Source organism: Bos taurus, chromosome 5, assembly GCF_002263795.3.
Source record: "Bos taurus isolate L1 Dominette 01449 registration number 42190680 breed Hereford chromosome 5, ARS-UCD2.0, whole genome shotgun sequence".
NCBI lineage: Eukaryota > Metazoa > Chordata > Mammalia > Artiodactyla > Bovidae > Bos > Bos taurus.
Genome location: NC_037332.1, coordinates 43,212,735 through 43,236,068, shown reverse-complemented (window position 1 = coordinate 43,236,068; position 23,334 = coordinate 43,212,735). Strand labels below are relative to the sequence as shown.

The 23,334-nt window shown below is 37.1% G+C and overlaps 1 protein-coding gene across 8 annotated transcripts in view; it reads left to right on the top strand.

The window, feature by feature from the left end:
* CNOT2 (CCR4-NOT transcription complex subunit 2) overlaps nucleotides 1-23,334 on the top strand; it is a 132,156-nt gene that overhangs the window by 30,378 nt on the left and 78,444 nt on the right. For 4 of the 8 annotated variants that reach the window (NM_001428275.1, NM_001428276.1, NM_001428273.1 and 1 more), the window contains exon 2: nucleotides 17,241-17,383. The exons of 1 other annotated variant lie outside the window; for it this stretch is intronic. In NM_001428275.1, coding sequence (NP_001415204.1) covers nucleotides 17,336-17,383 — 48 coding nt within the window. In that variant the 5' untranslated portion in view covers nucleotides 17,241-17,335. The remainder of the gene's footprint in view (nucleotides 1-17,240; nucleotides 17,384-23,334) is intronic. 3 more of the 8 variants (NM_001103277.3, NM_001428272.1, XM_059886541.1) reach the window with 1 other exon arrangement.

Below are 23,334 nucleotides of genomic sequence, written 5' to 3'. Positions count from 1 at the left end.
GGATAAGCCTCAAGGTTTAGGAAGATTTGGGTTCAACTGCATAAAGTGTATTTTCTCCCATATTTGAAATAATGGCCGTTTGCAAGTTGGGGTTAATTCCTGAGCAAGTTCTGCCATTATTAAAATGTGAGATTCTGTTTAAGCTAGCTCTCTATAGGGTTGGTTGGTTGGTTCTGACCACACTACCCACAACTTGTGGGACCTTAGTTCCCTGATAAGGGATTGAACCCAGTCCCTTGGCAGTGATGGCAGAGTCCTAACTGGACTGCCAGAAAATTCCCCAAGCTAGCTCTCATTATGGTTGAAAGATGGTACGGTAAGTAGTTCTAAATGTGATAGCCTGATAATAACTTTTAGGGGAACAAAGGGGGCTGTCCCCCTCTCCTTTCCTAAAACCCTACAATCAGATTTCTCCTTGTATTTCACTGGCCAGAGTTGGTTCTAATGCCCTTACATAAATCATTTACTGAATGGGACTGGGAGGGAGCATTGTATTATCATATTAACTTAGACCAATCAGAATTTCCTCTTAAGTCATGTGGATAAGGTTGAACCACTGAACAACCTTGGCAATCACAGGGAGGACTGTTAAGGAGTCACCCAGGAGTGTCTGCTATAGAGAGACAATTTAAAAGGTAGAAAGCATTTGCAGAAATTCAGAAAGGCATAGAAAATGGACTTCTTAAGGAATTTGGATGCTTCCTTAGAGAATTGTATGAAGATAAGGTACATTGGAGAAGGAAATGGCACTCCACTCCAGTACTCTGGCCTGGAAAATCCCATGGACGGAGGAGCCTGGTAGGCTGCAGTCCATGCTAAGGGTCGGACACGACTGAGTGAGTTCACTTTCACGCAAAAATGTCAACCCACTCCAGTGTTCTTGCCTGGAGAATCTCAGGAACGGGGGAGCCTGGTGGGCTGCTGTCTATGGGGTTGCACAGAGTTGGACACGACTGAAGCGACTTAGCAGCAGCAAGGTACATTGAATTTACTAATTTCTGTGTAAACAGGTTGACACAAAAGCATAGATTGACAACAGTAATCTAGCTTTAAAACTTAACAAAACAGTTTAGCAGTTTGCCTTGTGACGTAGTGCCTGTTTTTTCTCTTAGTTGTCTGAACCTGTGTCTGAAAGGATATTGTGGGTACTTTATTTCCTGATTCTAGAACTTTGAAACTCCAGCTGATAAATGTCTGTCACTTGTCACCCTGTTGCTGATTTCCTTCTTTTAGAATCATAGTGAGACTTGAGTAAAACTTTTGCCAGCTGGAATTTCCCAAAATGATTTCATTTTTCTTGACCATAATTGGTATGCTAGATATATGTTATATCTATGATATTTATATGATATCCATCATACCAGTTACATTTCTTGAAGAAACAGCACCTTTTCTTCATGAAACTGTAATTGATATGAGGTATATACGTGTACGTTTATGTCTTTGGGGCTTCCTTGTGGCTTCCACGTTTATGTCTTTGGGTCTTCCTTGTGGCTTCCCTAGTGGCTCAGCTGGTAAAGAATCCCTCTGAAATGGTTCGAACCCTGGGTTGGGAAGATCCCCTGGAGAAGGGAAAGGCTACACATTCCAGTGTTCTGGTCTGGAGAATTCCATGCACTGTATACCCCATGGGATTGCAAACAGTTGGACACAGCTGAGCAGCTTTCACTTTCACTTACATCTTTGTGTGTGTATATACTTATCAGTTCAGTTCAGTTCAGTCGCTCAGTCATGTCCGACTCCTTGCAACCCCATGAATCGCAGCACGCCAGGCCCCCCTGTCCATCACCAACTCCTGGAGTTCACTCAGACTCACGTCCATCGAGTCAGTGATGCCATCCAACCATCTCATCCTCTGTCGTCCCCTTCTCCTCCTGCCCCCAATCCCTCCCAGCATCAGAGTCTTTTCCAATGAGTCAACTCTTCGCATGAGGTGGCTAAAGTACTGGAGTTTCAGCTTCAGCATCATTCCCTCCCAAGAAATCCCAGGGCTGATCTCCTTCAGGATGGACTGGTTGGATCTCCTTGCAGTCCAAGGGACTCTCAAGAGTCTTCTCCAACACCACAGTTCAAAAGCATCAATTCTTCAGCACAGAGCCTTCTTCACAGTCCAACTCTCACATCCATACATGACCACAGGAAAAACCATAGCCTTGACTAGATGGACCTTTGTTGGCAAAGTAATGTCTCTGCTATTGAATATGCTATCTAGGTTGGTCATAACTTTGCTTCCAAGGAGTAAGCATCTTTTAATTTCATGGGTGCAGTCACCATCTGCAGTGATTTTGGAGCCCCCAAAAATAAAGTCTGACACTGTTTCCACTGTTTCCCCATCTATTTCCCATGAAGTGATGGGACCGGATGCCATGATCCTCGTTTTCTGAATGTTGATTTAAGCCAACTTTTTCACTCTCCACTTTTACCTTCATCAAGAGGCTTTTTAGTTCCTCTTCACTTTCTGCCATAAGGGTGGTGTCATCTGCATATCGGAGGTTATTGATACTTCTCCCATCAGTCTTGATTCCAGCTTCTGTTTCTTCCAGTCCAGTGTTTCTCATGATGTACTCTGCATGTAAGTTAAATAAGCAAGGTGACAATATACAACCTTGACGTACTCCTTTTCCTATTTGGAACCAGTCTGTTGTTCCATGTCCAGTTCTAACTGTTGCTTCCTGACCTGCATACAGATTTCTCAAGAGGCAGGTCAGGTGGTCTGGTACTCCCATCTCTTGAAGAATTTTCCACAGTTTATTGTGATACACACAGTCAAAGGCTTTGGTGTAGTCAATAAAGCAGAAATAGATGTTTTTCTGGAACTCTCTTGCTTTTTCCATGATTCAGCGGATGTTGGCAATTTGATCTCTGGTTCTTCTGCCTTTTCTAAAACCAGCTTGAACATCAGGAAGTTCACTGTTCACGTATTGCTGAAGCCTGGCAGGAGAATTTTGAGCATTACTTTACTAGCATGTGAGATGAGTGCAATTGTGCGGTAGTTTGAGCATTCTTTGGCATTGCCTTTCTTTGGGATTGGAATGAAAACTGACCTTTTCCAGTCCTGTGGCCACTGCTCAGTTTTCCAAATTTGCTGGCATATTGAGTGCAGCACTTTCAAGATTCACGTCAAGTGAATATGAGCTCAAATTATGGCACTTATCCAGCTTACTTACCTACCTCTTGACCTTGTGTAATTTTCTTATTGTCAGAGGTTTTTTTTCTCATCTGTAAAAAAAGGTAGACAGTAATATCTGCCTTATAGATTTATTTTTAGAGTTGAAGTGCACAGTACCTCATGCCTCACAAATGATACTTAATATTGCATTTCTAGGAAGAAATGTTAAGATAGTAGACATATTTTTAAACCTAAAGTATTGAAACTCCAATACTTTGGCCACTCTATATGAAGAGCTGACTCACTTGAAAAGACCCTGATGCTGGGAAAGATTGAGGGCTGGAGGAGAAGGGGACGACAGAGGATGAGATGGCTGGATGGCATCACTGACTCGATGGACGTGAGTCTGAGTGAAATCCGGGAGTTGGTGATGGACAGGGAGGCCTGGCGTGCTCTGGTTCATGGGGTCGCAAAGAGTTGGACATGACTGAGTGGCTGAAGTGAACTGAACTGATTGAATATATTGGAAGAATTTTTTATTAGAAATTTCTCGTAATGAAGTTTTACTGGAATTTTTCATCTACTTCTGATTATTTTCTTCTTTACTTGCATTGTATGTATTTTAACAAAAGAAATCTGTGCTTTTAAGAAGCAGTTTAAAAATTAATCTTTTAGGCCCACCATTATTTTTCAGAGGAGGTAGAGTAAGAGGCAAGGAAATGGTGCATTGGCATGCATAGGAAATGTAAAGTGCTCTTATACATTACTCTCGATATATATAGTGTTTCTTTTTTGCCTAGTACTTACACTGAGGTGAAAACATTTTTTAATTTCACTCTGCTATAAAGTCTTAACCCTGGCTATACATGACAATCATCTGGAGCACTTGAAAAAAACAAAAAACTGATGACCAGGTTCCAAAGATAGGGGCAAGGGTATATCAATATTTCTTAAAAACAACAGCAGCGCAAAAACCCCCCAAAACCCTCAGTGATTCTGATATGCATTCTGTGATTAAAAACAGTGTAAATCCTTCAGCCTGTTTCTGTCCTGTATAAATAGGCCTGTTGTCTCTTCCTGTCTGTGTTAGTGCCCTGGACAATCATGTACCCGTGCTTTGAAGAGCATCTGTGGCTATTCCCTTGTATTTCATGCAAAAAGTAGAGGACCAGTAGCTGCAGCTTTGTGTTCTACAAAAAATTAACTTTGAGGAGTTGGCAGAATATCTTAGTTAATGTTCACTGACTATGTTATCTTTAAATGGAGAGCTGTGATTATTCTTCTCTGCCTTCTACTTAAGCTTTGTTTTAATATTCTTATGAAACCTGGAAAAAATTAGTTTTGAGGTTTCAAATACATGCTTTAAAATACAACTGGCTTTCTATATTTATGTTAAGAGCAGCATCTTAATGAGGTAATTTGGTGAGCTTAATTGTTACAAATTTGGTAATTAAGTCTAAATAGTTGATATGAACTAATTAGTTTTTAATATCACCCTATCAGAATGAACAGCTTATATAAATTATGAGAAAAATATGTATGTATTACTTATAAGAATTGTTAGTATTAAAGTTGTAGTTTTCAGATTTCTGTCCCATATGCTATATTCAGTTGCTGGTATAAAATAAAATTATTTGTTAACTGTACAGCCATTTTGCCAGGGAGAATATTAAGAAAGGAGCTCTTATATATTCTAAAGAATTTGACTTACAGATGATAACTTACACAAATTTCCTTGTTGAATCAATAGAACCAGTAAGTCCCTTCTAGTGAATTGTGAGAGTAAGTTTTTTTTTTTTTTTTTTCCTAATTTTTTGGCTGTACCATGTGGCATGTGGGATTTTAGTTCCCCCACCAGGAATTGAGCCTGTGCCCCCTGCATTAGAAGTGTGGAATCTTAACTACTGGACCACCAGAGAGGTCCTGAGACTAATACTACTTGGTCTTATTTTAGAGGAACTGCTTTGGTGGTAGCTGCTTCTTCCTTGGAAACCTTTGTGGATTTGTAACTAACTGCAGTGAATGGTACAAAAACATTTCATTAATTCTGATAACTTTATTTAGCTATAAACTTGCAGAAAATTGTTGCTGTTCAGTTGCTGAGTTGTGTCCAACTCTGTGACCCCATGGACTGCAGCAGGCCTGGCTTCCCTGTCCTTCACTATTTCTCGGAGTTTGCTCAAACTCATGTCTAGTGAGTCAGTGATACCATCCAACTACCTATCCTCTGTCATCCCCTTCTTCTGCCTTCAGTCTTTCCTGGCATCAGTGTCTTTTCCAATGCTTCAGTTCTTCACAGAAAATTAGTAAGTACTAATAGTTTGGCCATTTACACATTCAGATTGTTAAATGCATCTGGTAGTCTGATCTAATTAAACAGCTATTTACTGAAATGAGGTTTTTGTATTGTAAATTTATTTCAAACTTTTGATCTTACTCGTGAGCTAGACTTTGTAGATATTACTTCCTTTATATGAAGTAATTGAATCATACAGAGGTTAAGCACCTTACCTAAACATATAAGTAAGTTTCAGGCAGAGGAAGACCCCCTGATTGTTTTAATTTTGGGCCCCAATTTCATTTAAGACTAAAACAAATGAGGAGCGTTTAATTTGAAAGCCTGTGGTTCAGAAATTATTGCACTTTTGTCATTTACGTTCAGTAGTATTTCATTTTATTTGGAACTTTTAAGACTTGGTAGTAGATATTTTCTGGCTTGAGATGCTGGGCCTTTAGACTGTTGATTTTTTAACTTATCCATCCCTGGCTTGCAAAGATCCCCTGGAGGAGGGTATGGCAACCCACTTCAGTATTCTTGCCTGGAGAATCACCATGGACAGAGGAGCGTGGCGGGCTACAGTCCATGGGTTGCAAGAGTCGGACATGACTGAGTGACTAAGCAGACACAGCACGTGTCAGGTACCTATAGCCTCCTTGAAATATATGTGACATAACTACACAGATACGTTAGAAGTAGTGTGTCAGGAATGGTACCAGTGGAGAAAATGGAAGACACGCAAAATTAAGTTATAAAGCATTAAATTACAACAACCAGTAATAAGTGGATTTTCGTGTCCGACTCTTTGCGACCCCGTGGACTGTAGCCCACCAGGCACCTCTGTCCCTGGGATTCTCCAGGCAAGAATACTGGAGTGGGTTGCCATTTCCTTCTCCAGGGGATCTTCTCGACCCAGGGATTGAAACCAGGTCTCCTGCATTGGAGGCAGACGCTTTAACCTCTGAGCCACCAGGGAATCTCTAAAAGAATGGTTATTATTTATAAATAATGATTTATTTTGTTTTTCTTTGTTGGTGACTTTTCACTTTGCATGTTAAGCATAGACCCATGAAACCTGTATTATTGAAACATTCAGGAAAAACTATTTTTAGTTAATGTGACATTTTCCCAGACTAAGTTTGGTATGAAACAGAAATTCCTGAGTTTTATTTATTTTTATTTTGTCTGCCCACATTTCTTGTGTATAACATAAGTCATCAATTCAGAATTTTGAAAACATTTATCTATGTGATCAAACCAAAAATTAGGTCAGAAATAGTTTATAAAATCTTTGTAACTACAGCCTACCTACTAACAAGAAAACGTTTCTTTGAAACAGTTCTGGAATTTGAGAAGCCTAAGATTTAAAATATAACAGCTGTGTGCGTTTGCTTCAGCTTTTGTTGAGCTTCAGTGAAATTGGTTACATCTGGTAATGTGTTCTAATTAATACCTTATCTGGAATATAAATATCCTCTATATCAGAAAATAAAACCTGCCTAACAAGTTCAACTCTTTTAACCTGACCAAATTCACATTGTAGCTTAGTTGAGTGTGGTAATAACTACCAAATTAAAATCTTTTAGATATCATTCCCAACCTCCAAAATGTTTGGGCAGTGTTATGATGTACTACTGAGAAATAAAGTGAGAGGAAAAAAATACGGGAAAAAATCAACTGTAATTACCCACTTTCCTAAATGGATTGCTTTGACACAGAACATTGGAGCTGCACACATTAAAAAAAATTAATGTAAATTGATGACTTTATTTTACAGACTAGGAAACTGAAGACATAGAAGAGATTGGTCAGGCTAATACTCACTAGAATTCAGATTGTCTGGTTCTTGTTCTGTTCAAGGTATAATATTTTTGTATGGTAATGATATATAGAACTTAATAGAATATGGAGACTAAAGTTAATGATTATTTCTCCTCACTAATAAAGTAAATTTTCTAGAAATTTTACCACTGATTAACCAATTTCTTGTTTTGAGAAATCTTTTTTTGAAATAAAAATCAGGGTTCAGTTTGCGTTTATTTAGAGAATATTAGGTGCTTAATTTTTGTTAGCCTCATATTAGGGAAAGGCGTAGGATGAATAAGCCTGCTTTTTTTTTTTCTTATGTAAGATTTGGTTTATAGTTTCCCTTTTACTGGTTTCTTGTCAAATTTAAGCAGATAACATGACTAAATCTATTTTAAGGGTTTTTAACGGAGTTAAGGCATAAAATGTTTATCATTTCTACTGGTATATTCAGTAACTTTATTCTAAAAGTATCTTGAATATGATAAAAGTTATTGCATGAGTAGACCCTAGTGATATATGTATTACATGCTTTGCATTTTTGAAATTTAATTCTGATATCAGTCTGTTAAAATGATTGGAGATCCTTATTCAACTAGTTATTTGGAAATATTTAGTACAATATGGAGGCTTTAGAAAATCAGCTTTGTTTACATTGCTTACAGATCTTTTAAATATTACTTTATCAAGCTTGATATATGTAGCATTTTACAGACTTATTTTCAAGCAACATACAACATACCAGTAAAATGATCCATCTCTAATAATCTGAATGATTACCTTATTTAAAGTGTTTCATGGTTGAGAACAAACTGGTACCAGTAGAGGTATCTCTGACTCTATTCCAGTACTGCATAGTTTGTTCCAGCTCTTCCTCCTTGCTTACCTGTAACTTCCCTGAAGTGGAAAATCTGGCTCCCACCAGCCAGCATCTGTTTTACTGATTGCTTGTCTTCAGTAGACATGTATAGTTGTTTCAGCATTACATTAATCTGTAGCCTTGTAAGGAATCACTTTACCAACCAGAACACAGTGTTCATATACAGTTCTTTTTTTTCTGCTACAGTTACCAGTCAGAATACTGTCTACCAAAGTTATTAAGGTCAGCACCATTTTCCATACCCTCTTCAGTGTGGATATGCCAAACATTTGTAATACAGTTACTCTTTGCCAGTAACTGTATTTGTATTTCTAGACTCCTGGTTGATTTAATTTGCATACATTGAGCTTTTACTCTTCATGTGGTTAAGTTCTATGGATTTCAGGACAGGCAAGTTCCCTCTTTGTCTCCTCTGTACTCAGTCACTCCTCCACCCTTCTCCAGTTCCCTGGCAACCTTTGATCTATTGTCTGTCTCTATAGCTTTGCCTTTCCAGAATGTCATATGAATGGAAACACTATATGCCCTTTTTGGTCTGAATTCTTTCCCTTAGGAAGTACTTTTAATATTCATCCATGTTGCATGAATTAATAGCTTTTTAAAAATTGTTAAATAGAATTCTGTTGTATAGATATACCATTTTATTTATCCCTTCCCTTGTGGTTCAGATGGTAAAAAATCTGCCTGCAGTGCAGGAGACCTGGGTTCTATCCCTGGATTGGGAAGATCCCCTGGAGGAGGGCATGACAACCCACTCCAGTATTCTTGCCTGGAGAATCCCCACGGACAGAGGAGCCTGGCGGCCTACAGTCCATGGGGTTGCAGAGTCGGACAAGACTGAGCAACTAAGCACACACACACTGGAGGACACCTTTCTTGGTACAGACATTCACATGTAGGTTGGTATGAGCATTAATTTTCAGTACACTTTGATAAATACCCAGGGGCACAATTGCTGGGCTATATATATGTTAAGTGTATGTTTAACTTCATAAAAAAAAAACAAAACAGAAACTGCCAAACGCTTCCACAGTGACTGTATTTGTTTTCATTTTTGAAAGATATTTTAGATAGATTTAGAGTTCTTGGTTGAATGTTTTATTTTCCTCTTTCTTTCTATAGTTTAAAAATGTTGAGAGGAATTCCCTGATGACCTAGAGGTTAGGATTCTGGGCTTTTACTACCGTGGCTTGGGTTCAGTCCCTCCTGATCTGGGAACTGAGATCTCACAAGCCTCACCCCACCCCATCCAAAAAAAAAGTTAATTTTTCTCTTGTTTCTGATGACATGTTGGCCATCATTTATGTCTCTGTTTCTCTGTGTATATTCTTTTTTTCTCCTGCTGACTGCTTTATGATTTCCTTATTACTATTTTTCAGTAGTTTGACTCTCAAATAATAATCTTGTTTTTTGGTTCTCCTTAGAGGGTGTTGAAGTTACTGGATCTTTGAGTTTATAGTTCTCATGAAATTAGGAAGAATTCGGCGTGTTTTTTTTTTTTCTTTTTTTTAATGTCCTTCTTGCTCTTGTACTCTTTCTGGGATACTGTTAGATTAATTTTAGACTCTGTGATGTTGCTCAGCAGTTCACTGCCGCACTTGATATTAACTCACAGTTCATTGTCCTGTGGTTCCTTTCCCCCCACCCCGCCACCTTCTTTTCTCACTGTGTTTAATTTTGGATTTTTTTCCCCTGCTGTATCTTCAAGTTCATTAAGCCTTTCTTTTCAAATTCATTAAGATGTTTTTTACTCCAGAAGAATTCCAATGCATGTTTAGTTATAGATATTAAATTTTTATCTCTAAAATGATCAGTTTGGGCCTTTAAAGAATCTTTGGACTTTCAAATAATTATAAATTCATAAGATGCAAAAATAGTACAGATGCCCATTACTTGTCTTCTTCCAGTGATATCATCTTATATAACTATAGTGCTGCTGCTGCTAAGTCGCTTCAGTCATGTCTGACTCTGTGCGACCCCATAGACGGCAGCCCACCAGGCTGCCCCGTCCCTGGGATTCTCCAGGCAAGGACACTGGAGTGGGTTGCCATTTCCTTCTCCAGTGCATGAAGTGAAAAGTGAAAGTGAAGTCGCTCAGTCGTGTCCGACTCTTAGTGACCCCATGGACTGCAGCCCACCAGGCTCCTCCCTCCACAGGATTTTCCAGGCAAGAGTACTGGAGTGGGGTGTCTCAAAACCAGAAGTCAATATAACTGACTAGATACGCAAATTAACTCACTTCATCATTTTCTTCATGCGTTCACCTTTTCATGTTTTTATCATTCTGTGGTATTTTTCACATGTATAGAGTCATATAACCGCCACCACCAAGAGCATGATACAGTTTGATACTTAGCATTTCTGTTATTATGTTCATAGTTTTCTTTATTTGCTTGAATGTATAGAATACATCTCGGAGAAAGAAATGGCACCCCACTCTAGTACTCTTGCCTGGAGAATCCCATGGACGGAGGAGCCTGGTGGGCTATAGTCCATGGAGTTGCTAAGAGTCAGACACAACTGAGTTACTTCACTTTCACTTTTCACTTTCATGCACTGGAGAAGGAAATGGCCACCCACTCCAGTGTTCTTGCCTGGAGAATCCCTGGGACGGGGAAGCCTGGTGGGCTGCTGTCTATGGGGTCCCACAGAGTCAGACACGACTGAAGTGACTTAGCAGCAGCAGCATAGAATACATCTATACTACCTTTTAACCTCCTTGTCCACTGATTCTATCATCTGTATCACTGTTGGTTTTTTTTTTCCATTTTTATATTTCACCTTGTTGTGGATTGTATTTCCTGGTTCTTTGCATGGCTAGTGTTTCTGATGGGAAGCCAGACATTTAATTTTACATTATTTAATGCTGATGTTGTATTATTTTAAATATTTTTCAGCTTTATTTTGGGGTATAATGTTATTTACAATTGTTTGATCTTTTTGAGGCTTGATTTTAAGCTGTGTTAGTGCTGGTCAAGAACATTCTTTGGTTTAAAGCTCTTTTGGTTTCATTATTTTTTGAACTGTATTCAGTAGCCCCTGTGTTAAAATATCTACTCTGGTTGATGGGAGGGGCTTCCCTGGTAGCACAGAAGGTAAAGAATCCGCCTGCAATGCGGGAGACGCGGGTTTGATTCCTGGGTGTAAAGATCTCCTGGAGAAGGGATAAGCTACCCACTCCAGTTTTCCTGCCTGGAGAATTCCATGGACAGAGGAGGCTGGCAGGCTTCAGGCCATGGGGCTGCAAAAAGTCGGACATGACTGAGCGCCTTTAACTGGTTGATGGGAACATGCCTTTGAGGGGATTATTCTAACTACTCTACTCCTTTTCAGAGACTTTTTCTTCGGACTTAACAACTTTTTTCACATGCATGCACAGATTTAGCGAAGACATTGAGGAGAATCTCTCTCTAGACCTTTGGAGCCCTTTGTCTGCAGCTTCCTTCTCTCCATTTGCCCTGGAAATTTAACTGTTTTGGTGGTTCCCCTAACTCAATTCTTTTTTCCCTTAACTCGTAGAGACTCTTGGGGCTCAGATTGGGTTCCAGCCCCTAACCCCCTCCCTGTGTTTCAGCCTCATAACTCTATAGGCAATAAAGCCTTACTTCACTTGGTTTTTTCTCTTGATCTCTGGCCTGAGATGATATTAAGTTTCTGAAAATCATTGTTTGATATATTTTTTCCTAATTTTTTAGTTTTTTAAGGTAGAAAGGTAACTACAGTTTATTTTTTTCTGTCTTGGCATCACTGCCTTATAGAAAACTTCATTTTAGTTTTATAAATGTTTGTCTTTTATAACTTTCTAAAATTTACTGGGGAAACAGTGCATCAGTTCAGTTCAGTCGCTCAGTTGTGTCCGACTCTTCCCGACCCCATGAATCGCAGCACGCCAGGCCTCCCTGTCCATCACCAACTCCCAGAGTTCACCCACACTCACGTCCATCGAGTCAGTGATGCCATCCAACCATCTCATCCTCTGTCGTCCCCTTCTCCTCCTGCCCCCAATCCCTCCCAGCATCAGAGTCTTTTCCAATGAGTCAACTCTTCGCATGAGGTGGCCGAAGTACTGGAGTTTCAGCTTCAGCATCATTCCTTCCAAAGATATCCCAGGGCTGATCTCCTTCAGAATGGACTGATTGGATCTCCTTGCAGTCCAAGGGACTCTCAAGAGTCTTCTCCAACACCACAGTTCAAAAGCATCGATTCTTCAGCACTCAGCCTTCTTCACAGCCCAACTCTCACATCCGTACATGACCACAGGAAAACCCATAGCCTTGACTAGACGAACCTTTGTTGGCAGGGTAATGTGTCTGCTTTTGAATATGCTATCTAGGTTGGTCATATCTTTCCTTCCCAGGAGTAAGCGTCTTTTAATTTCATGGCTGCAGTCACCATCTACAGTGATTTTGGAGCCCCCCAAAATAAAGTCTGACACTGTTTTCACTGTTTCCCCATCTATTTCCCATGAAGTGATGGGACTGGATGCCATGATCTTCGTTTTCTGAATGTTGAGCTTTAAGCCAACTTTTTCACTCTCCTCTTTCACCTTGATCAAGAGGCTTTTGAGTTCCTCTTCACTTTCTGCCGTAAGAGTGGTGTCATCTGCATATCGGAGGTTATTGATATTTCTCCCGGCAATCTTGATTCCAGCTTGTGCTTCTTCCAGTCCAGCGTTTCTCATGATGTACTCTGCATATAAGTTAAATAAGCAGGGTGACAATATACAACCTTGACATACTCCTTTTCCTATTTGGAACCAGTCTGTTGTTCCATGTCCAGTTCTAACTGTTGCTTCCTGACCTGCATACAGATTTCTCAAGAGGCAGGTCAGGTGGTCTGGTACTCCCATCTCTTGAAGAATTTTCCACAGTTGATTATGATCCACACAGTCAAAGGCTTTGGCATAGTCAATAGAGCAGAAATAGATGTTTTTCTGGAACTCTCTTGCCTTTTCCATGATTCAGCGGATGTTGGCAATTTGATCTCTGGTTCCTCTGCCTTTTCTAAAACCAGCTTGAACATCAGGAAGTTCACGGTTCACATATTGCTGAAGCCTGGCAGGAGAATTTTGAGCATTACTTCACTAGCATGTGAGATGAGTGCAATTGTGCAGCCTTTCTTTGGGATTGGAATGAAAACTGACCTTTTCCAGTCCTGTGGCCACTGCTGAGTTTTCCAAATTTGCTGGCATATTGAGTGCAGCACTTTCACAGCATCATCTTTCAGGATTTGAAATAGCTCCACTGGAATTCCATCACCTCCACTAGGTTTGTGCGTAGTGATGTTTTCTAAGGCCCACTTGACTTCACATTCCAGAATGTCTGGCTCTAGGTCAGTGATCACACCATCGTGATTATCTGGGTCGTGAAGATCTTTTTTGTATAGTTCTTCTGTGTATTCTTGCCATCTCTTCTTAATATCTTCTGCTTCTGTTAGGTCCATATCATTTCTGTCCTTTATCGAGCCCATCTTTGCATGAAATGTTCCCTTGGTATCTCTCATTTTCTTGAAGAGATCTCTAGTCTTTCCCATTCTGTTGTTTTCCTCTATTTCTTTGCATTGATCGCTGAAGAAGGCTTTCTTATCTCTTCTTGCTATTCTTTGGAACTCTGCATTCAGATGCTTATATCTTTCCTTATAAACTTTAGTAAATTTAGGCACCTACGGTACATGTTCTTTCTCACGTTTACTTCCTTTCACATTCTCTGTCTTACATATCTATTCACACTTTCTTTTATCTATTCACTGTCCTTCCATTCCTAATATGAGCATCAACACAGTCTATTATTGAGCATTTTCATTTACTATAAGATATTGGTGACAAATGTTAGTTTAATATAAGATAATTTTGACAGATGTTATCTGTTTACCTAGAAGAAAATGGAGTATCTTCATTTCTTTTTTCCTTTGTTTACTAAAAGAAGATAATGCTTCTTAGTTATTGTTCCGTATAGAATATTGATTGCTATACTGGTTAGGACATATTCAGGCACACTTATTGTCTCATTGTGTTGCAGGAGGGGCCCTTCTAGGGCCCAAGATGGGCTCTTGTCTAACACTCAGAAGTGAATTGTCCAAGGAAACATATGTGCTGACAAAGCAAGAGACTTTACTGGGAAGGGGCGTCCAGGTAAGAGCAGCGTAGTTAGGGAACCCAGGAGGACTGCTCTGCCACGTGGCTTGCAGTCTTGGCTTTTATGGACATGGGATTAGTTTCAGGGTTGTCTCTGGCCTATCATTCTGACTCAGGGTCTTTCCTGGTGGCACGTGTGTCACTCAGCCAGGGAGAAGGATTCTGAAAGCTTGATGGGACATGTGGACTGGTGTCTTCTCTCCCAAATTGTTCCAGTTGGTGGTAGCTTGTTAGTTCTGTGCTCCTTACCAAAACCTCCTGTTGTTAAGCGGTTACTCGCATGTCTGGCCAGGGTGAGTAGTTTCAGTCATTGGTTCCCCTAACAACTGCACTTCGTTTTATTGTGCTTAATTCTGTGATGTTTTTACAAATTGAAGGTTTGTGGTAATCCTGCATCAAACAAGTGTTGGTGGTGGTTTTCCAATAGTTGCTCACTTTATATCTTTATCCCATTTTGGAATTCTCAGATTATTTCAGACTTTGTCATGGTTTTATTTGTTTTGGTGATCTGTGATCAGTGATCTTTGATGTTAGTATTTCAAAAAGATGGTGATTCACTGGAGGTTCCAGAGATGGCTAATATTTTTTAGCAGTAATTTTTTTTTAAGTTAAGGGATGTACATTGTTTTTTTTTTAAGACATAATGCTGTTGTACACTTAATAGGCTACAGTATAGTGTAAACAAATAGTTATGTGCATTGGGGAACTGAAAAATTTGCATGACTTGCTTCACTGTGATATTTGCTTTATTGCTGTGATCTGGAACCGGACCTGCAGTTCTTGGAGGTGTGCCTATAGTGGCTGTTGTTTGAAACCCTAAGCTGTGAAATACTTAATGTTACCCACACTGGGGAGACAAAAGAAACAAGTTTTACTTTTGTACTAATCCATAGTACTCTAAAATTAGTATTTTTCTGTTATCTGGTGAATGTACAGGTTAAATATTAACTTTTATTTTTAATTATAGTATTATTTAGTAGAAAAAGTCCTAATCATCTCTTATATGTATAATGTTAGGCTGTTGAAAATGGGATGGCCTTGCCTGACTTTAGATTTCTGACATATCTTTTATTAAACCAGTACAAATGGAGGATAGTGCATCAACTTATTTTTAAACTTAAGAAGGAAAACATGCTTAATTTCCTAAGAAAAAACTGAAATTTCACACTTACTGTTCACTGAATTCAACGTTGTCATTAATATGTTAATGAGACAAGTGCTGTTTTAATCTATTTTATTATAAAATACATTGAAACAAGGTTAATGTTGTTTCGGGGATGTGGGATGCATAATATATACTTTTCTTCTCATTTTGTGGTTGTCATGAACATTTAAATTGAAGTTGAATATGTCACTTAAACTGTTCTTGACCCCCCCAATTCACTAGATCATTTTTTCTTTATGAATAATCCAGTTGCTAGGATTATATTTATAGTGATAAATACACTTATTCTTTAAAAAACTTTTCTCCTTTGTTACTTTTAAAAGAGATGTTTAATTCCAGTAGTACATATAAATTTGGTAGTGCAGTTACATTTTTGCCATAGAGCCAGGCATCTTTGAAGTATTTTAGCGAAACATTTACAATGTAAGATGGTCACAATTAAGTACCCAGTAACTTGTTACCAAACATAAAATGGGAGGTGGCGAATAGGTTTTTACTACTTGAATTCTTTTTAAAACGTAAACCTAACAATACTAATTTTAATGTTTTCCTTGAAAAATATTCTGCTCTTCTTACTAGATTGCTTTTTAGGGGTAATCCATCTGTACGTGTATATGCATGTTTATTGGTTTTAATAAAATTGATTCATACTTCTTGTGAATTTAAATTAGATGTCATCCTCTTCCAAAGTGAATTTTGTCTGATGTTAAATGATTGCTCTAAATTTGATTATAATTTTTAGTGGTTAGCAACTGTTGTGACTTTTGTATGTATGCTACTTACTGCTTTCCTAGGGGAAAAGTGAAAGTGAAAGAAGTCGCTCAGTTGTGTCCTACTCTTTGCAATCCCATGGACAGTAGCCTACGAGGCTCCTCCATCCATGGAATTTCCCAGGCAAGAGTACTGGAGTGGGTTGCTATTTCCTTTTCCAGGGGATCTTCCCAATCCAGGGCTCGAAGCCAGGTGCCCCACATTGCAAGCAGTAAACATTTTACTAAAAGTTAGGTAAAAGTAAAACTTGTGTTTTGAAAACATCTGTTTACAAATTCTTTGTAGATACCGCTTTTGAATTTTTGGTCTTTCATATTCAATTTACAGTTTTGAGTTAACATCTCTGGCAATTAGTAGCTCTGCCTCAGTGATTTGTTTGTTTTTTTTCCTTTTAATGTGTCTGAGGTTTACAGTGCTTAGTCATTTATGGACTTGTTTATCTCTAGCCAGGTTAAGAAATAAGCTATGTTAATTTTTTTGCCCTGATGTAAAAAAGCAAATTGTTAGAGCATGCATGAAATTGGAGGACTGAACGACCAAGGCATCTAGAAAGTTGACATTTGTTGCTACCCTTCATTGGGATAAATTTTAATGGACTATTGCATCTGTTTACAATTCTAAGATTATATGATGTATTCACATCCTATGGCATAGGAATAAACCTCATAAACTGAATAAATAGCAGCTATATAAGTAAGCATTTGGAGGAGAGGAATTTGAAATTAAATAACAGGATCTGAATTAACTGAACATTTCTGAAATTAACAGGACAATGTTTACTTAAAAGAAAAAATATGTCAATTCAGGGCTGCATTTATTTGTTCACTCCATTTTTATTCATTATAACTTTCTTCCTATGTGTGCAGTCTGGCGGACAGTTTTAATTGCAAAGGAAAAGGTTTTCATATTTAATAACTTCTATCTCAAATAACGTATGTCTGCCAGTCCAGCCCTTCCTAGATGGTTAAGAGGAAGATCAATTAGAATATTAAAAGTACTTTTGGTTTTGTTTTCTATGTATCATATTGGATATTTTTGCTGCTGTTCATATGTTTACATGTTAGTAATTATGACGGCTTTTGGATAATTCCACTCTAGAGGGAGAACTGGTGGGCGGTCCTTCCTGTGACACGACCCTTGAGTGACAGTTCTATTTGATTGCCTCCAGTACTGTGAGGAAAGGACACGACTCTATGGTGAGGACTGATGGACATACATTATCTGAGAAAAGAAACTACCAGGTAAGATCCATTTTTTTTTCTTATTTTCTATTGGTTATATAGTTACATGAACTGCTTAATATGTTGTATTTAATTGGAATCAGCAGGTTGGATACACCTGAGTTTGAAAAATTGGGGTTATAATTTTAAAAACATGCATGTTGGTTTATACAGTTGAAATAGTTGGGAACGTTTTTCAGACTAAACCATGCTTATAATAAATGTATATTATTACAAATGATGTACATGTATTTATATAATAAATATGCATATGTTCTTTTAGTGTCAGAGCATAAATTTCCTGGTGTGTATATATATGTCAAAAGTTAGATTATCTAATACACAATTTATGACTTCATGGCTGGATTCAGAGTTAGTATTCCATAAAATGTTGATTGCCTTTACACATATTCTTCCTGAAGACTAAGCCTGAAGTCTTGGACTATATTCAGGGTACTATAGCATCACAGAGATGTAGACACAATTGGTTAGAGTATAAAAGAAGTAGAGATCAGGGTACTCAGACACTCATATTGTATTAAATTAGCTTATCTATTATCATTAGTTTGCTTTCCTTACAATACTGGATTCTTGCTCTCTATTTAGGTAGTTAATAATATCCATCCTCTACTAAATATGTAAGGATGCTGAAAGGATAGTTGAAATGTAATATTCCTGTTTCTTTCTGAGCTTTTAAAAGAAGGTGAATTTTAAAGATAGTACTATTAAATAGTGATTTTTTTTAAAAAACCCATATAACATTTGAATTTAATTTTCTCAAAGAAAATGTTTTATTAATTTGCTAATAATTTAATGTCAAATTATGTAGTGATTTAGAATAAGCAATAGTTCATAACTCAAGTAGGAATAAGCTTTAGGCTTCTTTCACAAATAGATATCCAACCTCCCTCTGCCCCTTACCACCAGGTGTTATTCTCTGCAGGCTGTGAAGGCAACTAGTGTGATAGTAGCAGCTTTGTTAACTAACCATTTATCTTTCTAATCATTAGTTTTAGTCTGGTTAGTCTTTTCTTCCCTCAGATTGAAAAAGTGAACAGTGGAGGAAATTCATGGTGAAGTAACAAAGAGCCTTTGAACACAAGACTTAGGTCCTATACATAATGAAAAATAGAGTCATATTTAACCTTTCTAGAATTTGACCCAATTTTATGTCTGAAGTTTCTTGCCAGATTTTTATAATTTAATAAGCCAGAGTAAGTGGTGGCTATGCAGAAGCAGTTCTCCCTGTAACCTTTCCTGCTCTGAATTGCTCTTATAGACTTGATCAGCATGGCTTTTGTTCATTAATTACACTAGCTGTGACTCCTCCTACCTCACAACCACTTCCAACTACCTTGACTCATGTAAGATTTCATTGGTTACACTACTTGGTTCTGTATTTTGATAGATTATGCTGGTTGTTTTTTTTAAAGAATATCGTAATTCTAGATTGTGTGGCTTTTCATAATCCAGTTTGTAAAATGTAAGTATAGAAGTTTTGTATCATCACACAGTGTGATTAATTTACTTTATGAGATCATATTAATAGAGAATTCCAAATTTTACACTTAGGAATAAAATCAGATTATATTTTATACATGAAGAGATTTCCTAGTTTCTGTTTATTCTGCTCTAAAAAAAATTGTTTTGAGTCACACTGTTTCAGTCACATTATTATAACTAATCCAGGCTTTTTAGCTTACCAGAAAATTCATTTTTAGTTAGGGTTTTTCTGCCTAAAAATATTTTCACTTTTCTTTTTACTTAGTAACAGTCAATGCATGTTGGAATATTCTTGGAAACAGTTGTTTAAATTTCTATTGTAAAATTATTTTATTTTTAAAAGACTTTTCTGAAAAGTACATGTATAGAAATATAATTTCTGGTATGATAATTATGATGATATACTAATTGCATATGGGAAATTCAAAGGAACAGTAGATAAATTACTACTGTATTGGTAGCACTTAGAGTCTGTATATGTATGCTGAGATGAAATGATTTGGATTTTTTTAAATTCCATGTTTTTGGAATTTTATTTGTTGTTTTTCATGGATAAAGTAGGATTTCTTTGTATTCATGTTTATATCTATTTTAATTTATCTTGTTTTAATTTATCTTTGAGGCCTTTTATTTTTGGAATGCAGTTGATGTCTTATAGTGATATTTAAGCATTCTGATAATAATAAGCTAATGTTCCAGAATTTAATAAAAAGGATAATACTTTGCCAATTCTTATTTCATTGTGGACTTGATTAAAGACTTAGGAACTCATTTGGGAAGGTGCATTTCCTCAGCTTTGTGCTAAAACTTAGTGACTTTCAAATGGGCGTTGGTTGAAGTATTGATTTTTCCACTGCTATCTACTTCTTGTGTTTTGTTTCTTACTAAAGTTTGAATAGAGTCTTTGAAGTTTATTTAGATGAACAGACTGCTATACAGACAGGACAATTTAATTATATAAATGGTTTACAGTTTCTTCTTAGAAGAATTGTCAAGCTTCTTCTGCTCTTGCTACCGCTGCTAAGTCGCTTCAGTCTTGTCCGACTCTGTGCGACCCCATAGACGGCAGCCCACCAGGCTCCCCCGTCCCTGGGATTCTCCAGGCAAGAATACTGGAATGGGTTGCCATTCCCTTCTCCAATGCATGAAAGTGAAAAGTGAAAGTGAAGTCGCTCAGTTGTGTCCGACTCTTAGCAACCCCATGGACTGCAGCTTACCAGGCTCCTCTGTCCATGGGATTTGCCAGGCAAGAGTACTGGAGTGGGGTGCCATTGCCTTCTCCAAGCTTCTTCTAAGGAAATGTAACTCCAGTTTTTGGCTAGAATTTCTTATCTTCCTCTAATTTACACTAATTTATTCCAACTGTGAGCACAGATCTAATCATACTAATTACCAGGTTTACTTACCAGTGCCTATTCCGCTTTCTAATACAATAAAGATGAGCTCCTAAACCTTACATATAATATTAGTACATTGTGGCCCCACATGCCTTTATTTCCATTGTCTTCTCTGTTTATAGTGAGTTTTTCCATGAGTAATATAAAACTACTTTTAAATCTCTCTGCAGTGCACTTTTACATGTATGCCTTTAGTTGTTTGGGTTCCTCTTTTTGTGTGATGCCTTTTCTTCCATCAGTACTTTCAGAAGCCATTCAAAGTGATGGCCTTTAGCATTCCTTTCCCTTGCTTTCATAACCTTTGTATCTATTTCTAGTTTAGTGTGTACCATGACAAACTGAAGTTATGTTTATTTTTTCCTTGTCTTGCTGTAGCCTCATGCTGTCCAATACCATAGGTACTAGCCCCATAAGTGGTATTTAAATTCATGTAAATAAAATAAAATAATTTAAATTCTTAGTCATGTCAGCCATGTTGCAAATGCTCAATAGTTGCATGCTATTAATGGCCACCATATTGAACAGTGCAGATATAGAACTTTTTCCATTATTGTAGAAAGTTGTATTGGACAGTGTTTCTATATATTAAGCTTCTTGAAAACTGGAGCCGTATTTATTGATATTTTGGTACTACTGGCAGTACCAAATGGTTTAAGTTACATAATAGGTGTTCAAAGGCATATTGTTGTAATAAAATTAAACAAAGAAGTTAACAGAAATTGCACAGTGTGCCAAGGGAAATGCTACCTATATATATCCAGTATTTTTAGGATATTACTTTTTTTTAATTTGAGCTTGCTGATCATACCATATGTTGGCTAGTTCAATGTATATTATCTATAAACTAGATCTAATGCATCCCAGTCTGTATGTCCCTTAAGAATAGCTCATAATCTAAAGTACCACATTAACTTTGTGAAATATGTCATGTCAGAGAACAAACGATGGCAGTGGTTGTATTACTGGTTCCTCCTCTCTCCCCCTTCCATTAAATATTTTATTTCCATTTTATTATTTTATAATTACAGAGCTATAGAACGTAAAAGTTTGTAATTTTACTGTTAACAATTTAGTGTGTCTGTTTTTTCTAGTAATTCTATAGGTACAAATATGATTTGTTATCGTTTTTAACAAATATACATATTTCAGCAGTTTGCATATTGTACCTAATATAGATATTTCCATGCCCCACCCTTCAACTTGCCTCCTTCCCAGTAAGTACTTACTAGTTTTTATATTTTTGTTACATACCTATTCAGTATACAGGTGCATCTTTAGTGTGTGTCCGTTTTTTAAGAAGTGGTACCCTATATTCTGTTATTTTTAATAGAAAAAAAAAAATTTCCAGCCCACATCAAACCATAAACAAGTTCCCAGATATTATAATAGAAAACACTCAACACGTATCTGACAGTTCAGATCAGCATTTCAGATATCTGACAATTCTGCTTAAGGAAAGCATTTAAAACACAAGTTACCTAATCATTTAACAGTTGATGGTGCACATACAAATGCATCTAGTAGGTGAGCTTCCATTCAGTATACAAGAGTACTGTACGATACTGAATACAAATTAATTTTTTTTTTTTTATTTACTGCAGTGAAAATGTAAGTAAGCAGTGGTGTACTCCATTTCTTTATTGTAAGTTATAACACAGTATTGGAAATTTTTGTCTTTCTGCTATCAGGATGCATCTTACAATGGATGGTGTCTTAGAGCCATCTAGTAGCTTATAACCTTTTCTTGATAACTTCTTATATGATTGAAAACAGCACTAGCATCAAAGCATTTTAGAATCTGATATATTAATGCTACAGATACATAATATAAAGAACACTTAAAAAAGAATTTTTGAAAAATGAATATACTTAGCGAAGAATTGTCAGATATAGTGCATAGAGCAGAAGGATGAAGGTTTCAGTCATTGTTGCTCTTTGGCATTGGATTGAGGTGAGCAAGAGTGAGCTGAGGAAGGAATTCATTCAAAAATAAATAAAATACCTGAAGCCAGTGAACTGGTTCACAGTTCATTGCTCTTGAAAATCTTGGAGACGAAGGGCTGTAGCTACAGATGAAGGACGGGGAGTAAAAAACCTCAAATTGCATGACTATTAAGTTCTCTTAATTTGCAGTTATATAATTCCTGCTAAAATGAGATTGCTTTCGAAGTTGCATTTAAAATGCAGTGCTTCTGTTCATTTCATGATCATATTAATAGCTACAAAAGTTATTTTGACTCCACAACCTAAATATTGGTTTAAAATACATTTTTGACATTCATTTATCATTTATGGGTCTTTTTCTTCCTCTGGCCAACCAAAGACATCCAATGAATTCCCAGGTTCCTCATTGGTTGGCTTATTACATGATAATAACAGTGTTGCTCTTTCTTTGAATGTGTGTATTCTGATACTCTTTTACTCATCTTATGAAATCATCAAATGAGGTGAAATTTGCTTTCCAAAAGGCAAGTTTCATTAAGATATGTGGTTTTATGGCACCCATGGTATCTTAGTAATTTTTTCACAGTGCCCCTCGGCCAACAGAAATGTTAAAAGTTTCGTTCAATTAAATAACTAGATCTAAACACTTACATAGTTCATATGGTATCTGACAGATACTGCCTTGTTTCCCAAGAAGATTTAAAATACCTGGCAGCATCCCCATGTGTTCAATGTGGTGCTTCTTTGGGAACTTAGTTCTCGGTTTTTGCATATGAAATAATTGTGTTCTCTTTCAGAAATACATTTTATGTTGAAGTGATTTGCCCCAATCATGAATTTGGAATGTATTCATGATTAAATAGCAAAGTAAAACATTAATGTAGATATTTCTGTCAATCAGAGAAAATATAGAAGCAGTTACCTTTTTAAAACTGAAGTATAAATACAGTTGATTTACAATGTTGTGTTAATTATTGCTGAACAACAAAGTGATTCAGCTATACATATATACATTCTTTTTTAAAATATTCTTTTTAATTATGGTTTATCATAGGATATTGAATATAGTTCTCTGTGCTATACAGTAGGATCTTAATCTTTATCCATTCTGTATATAAAAGCTTACAT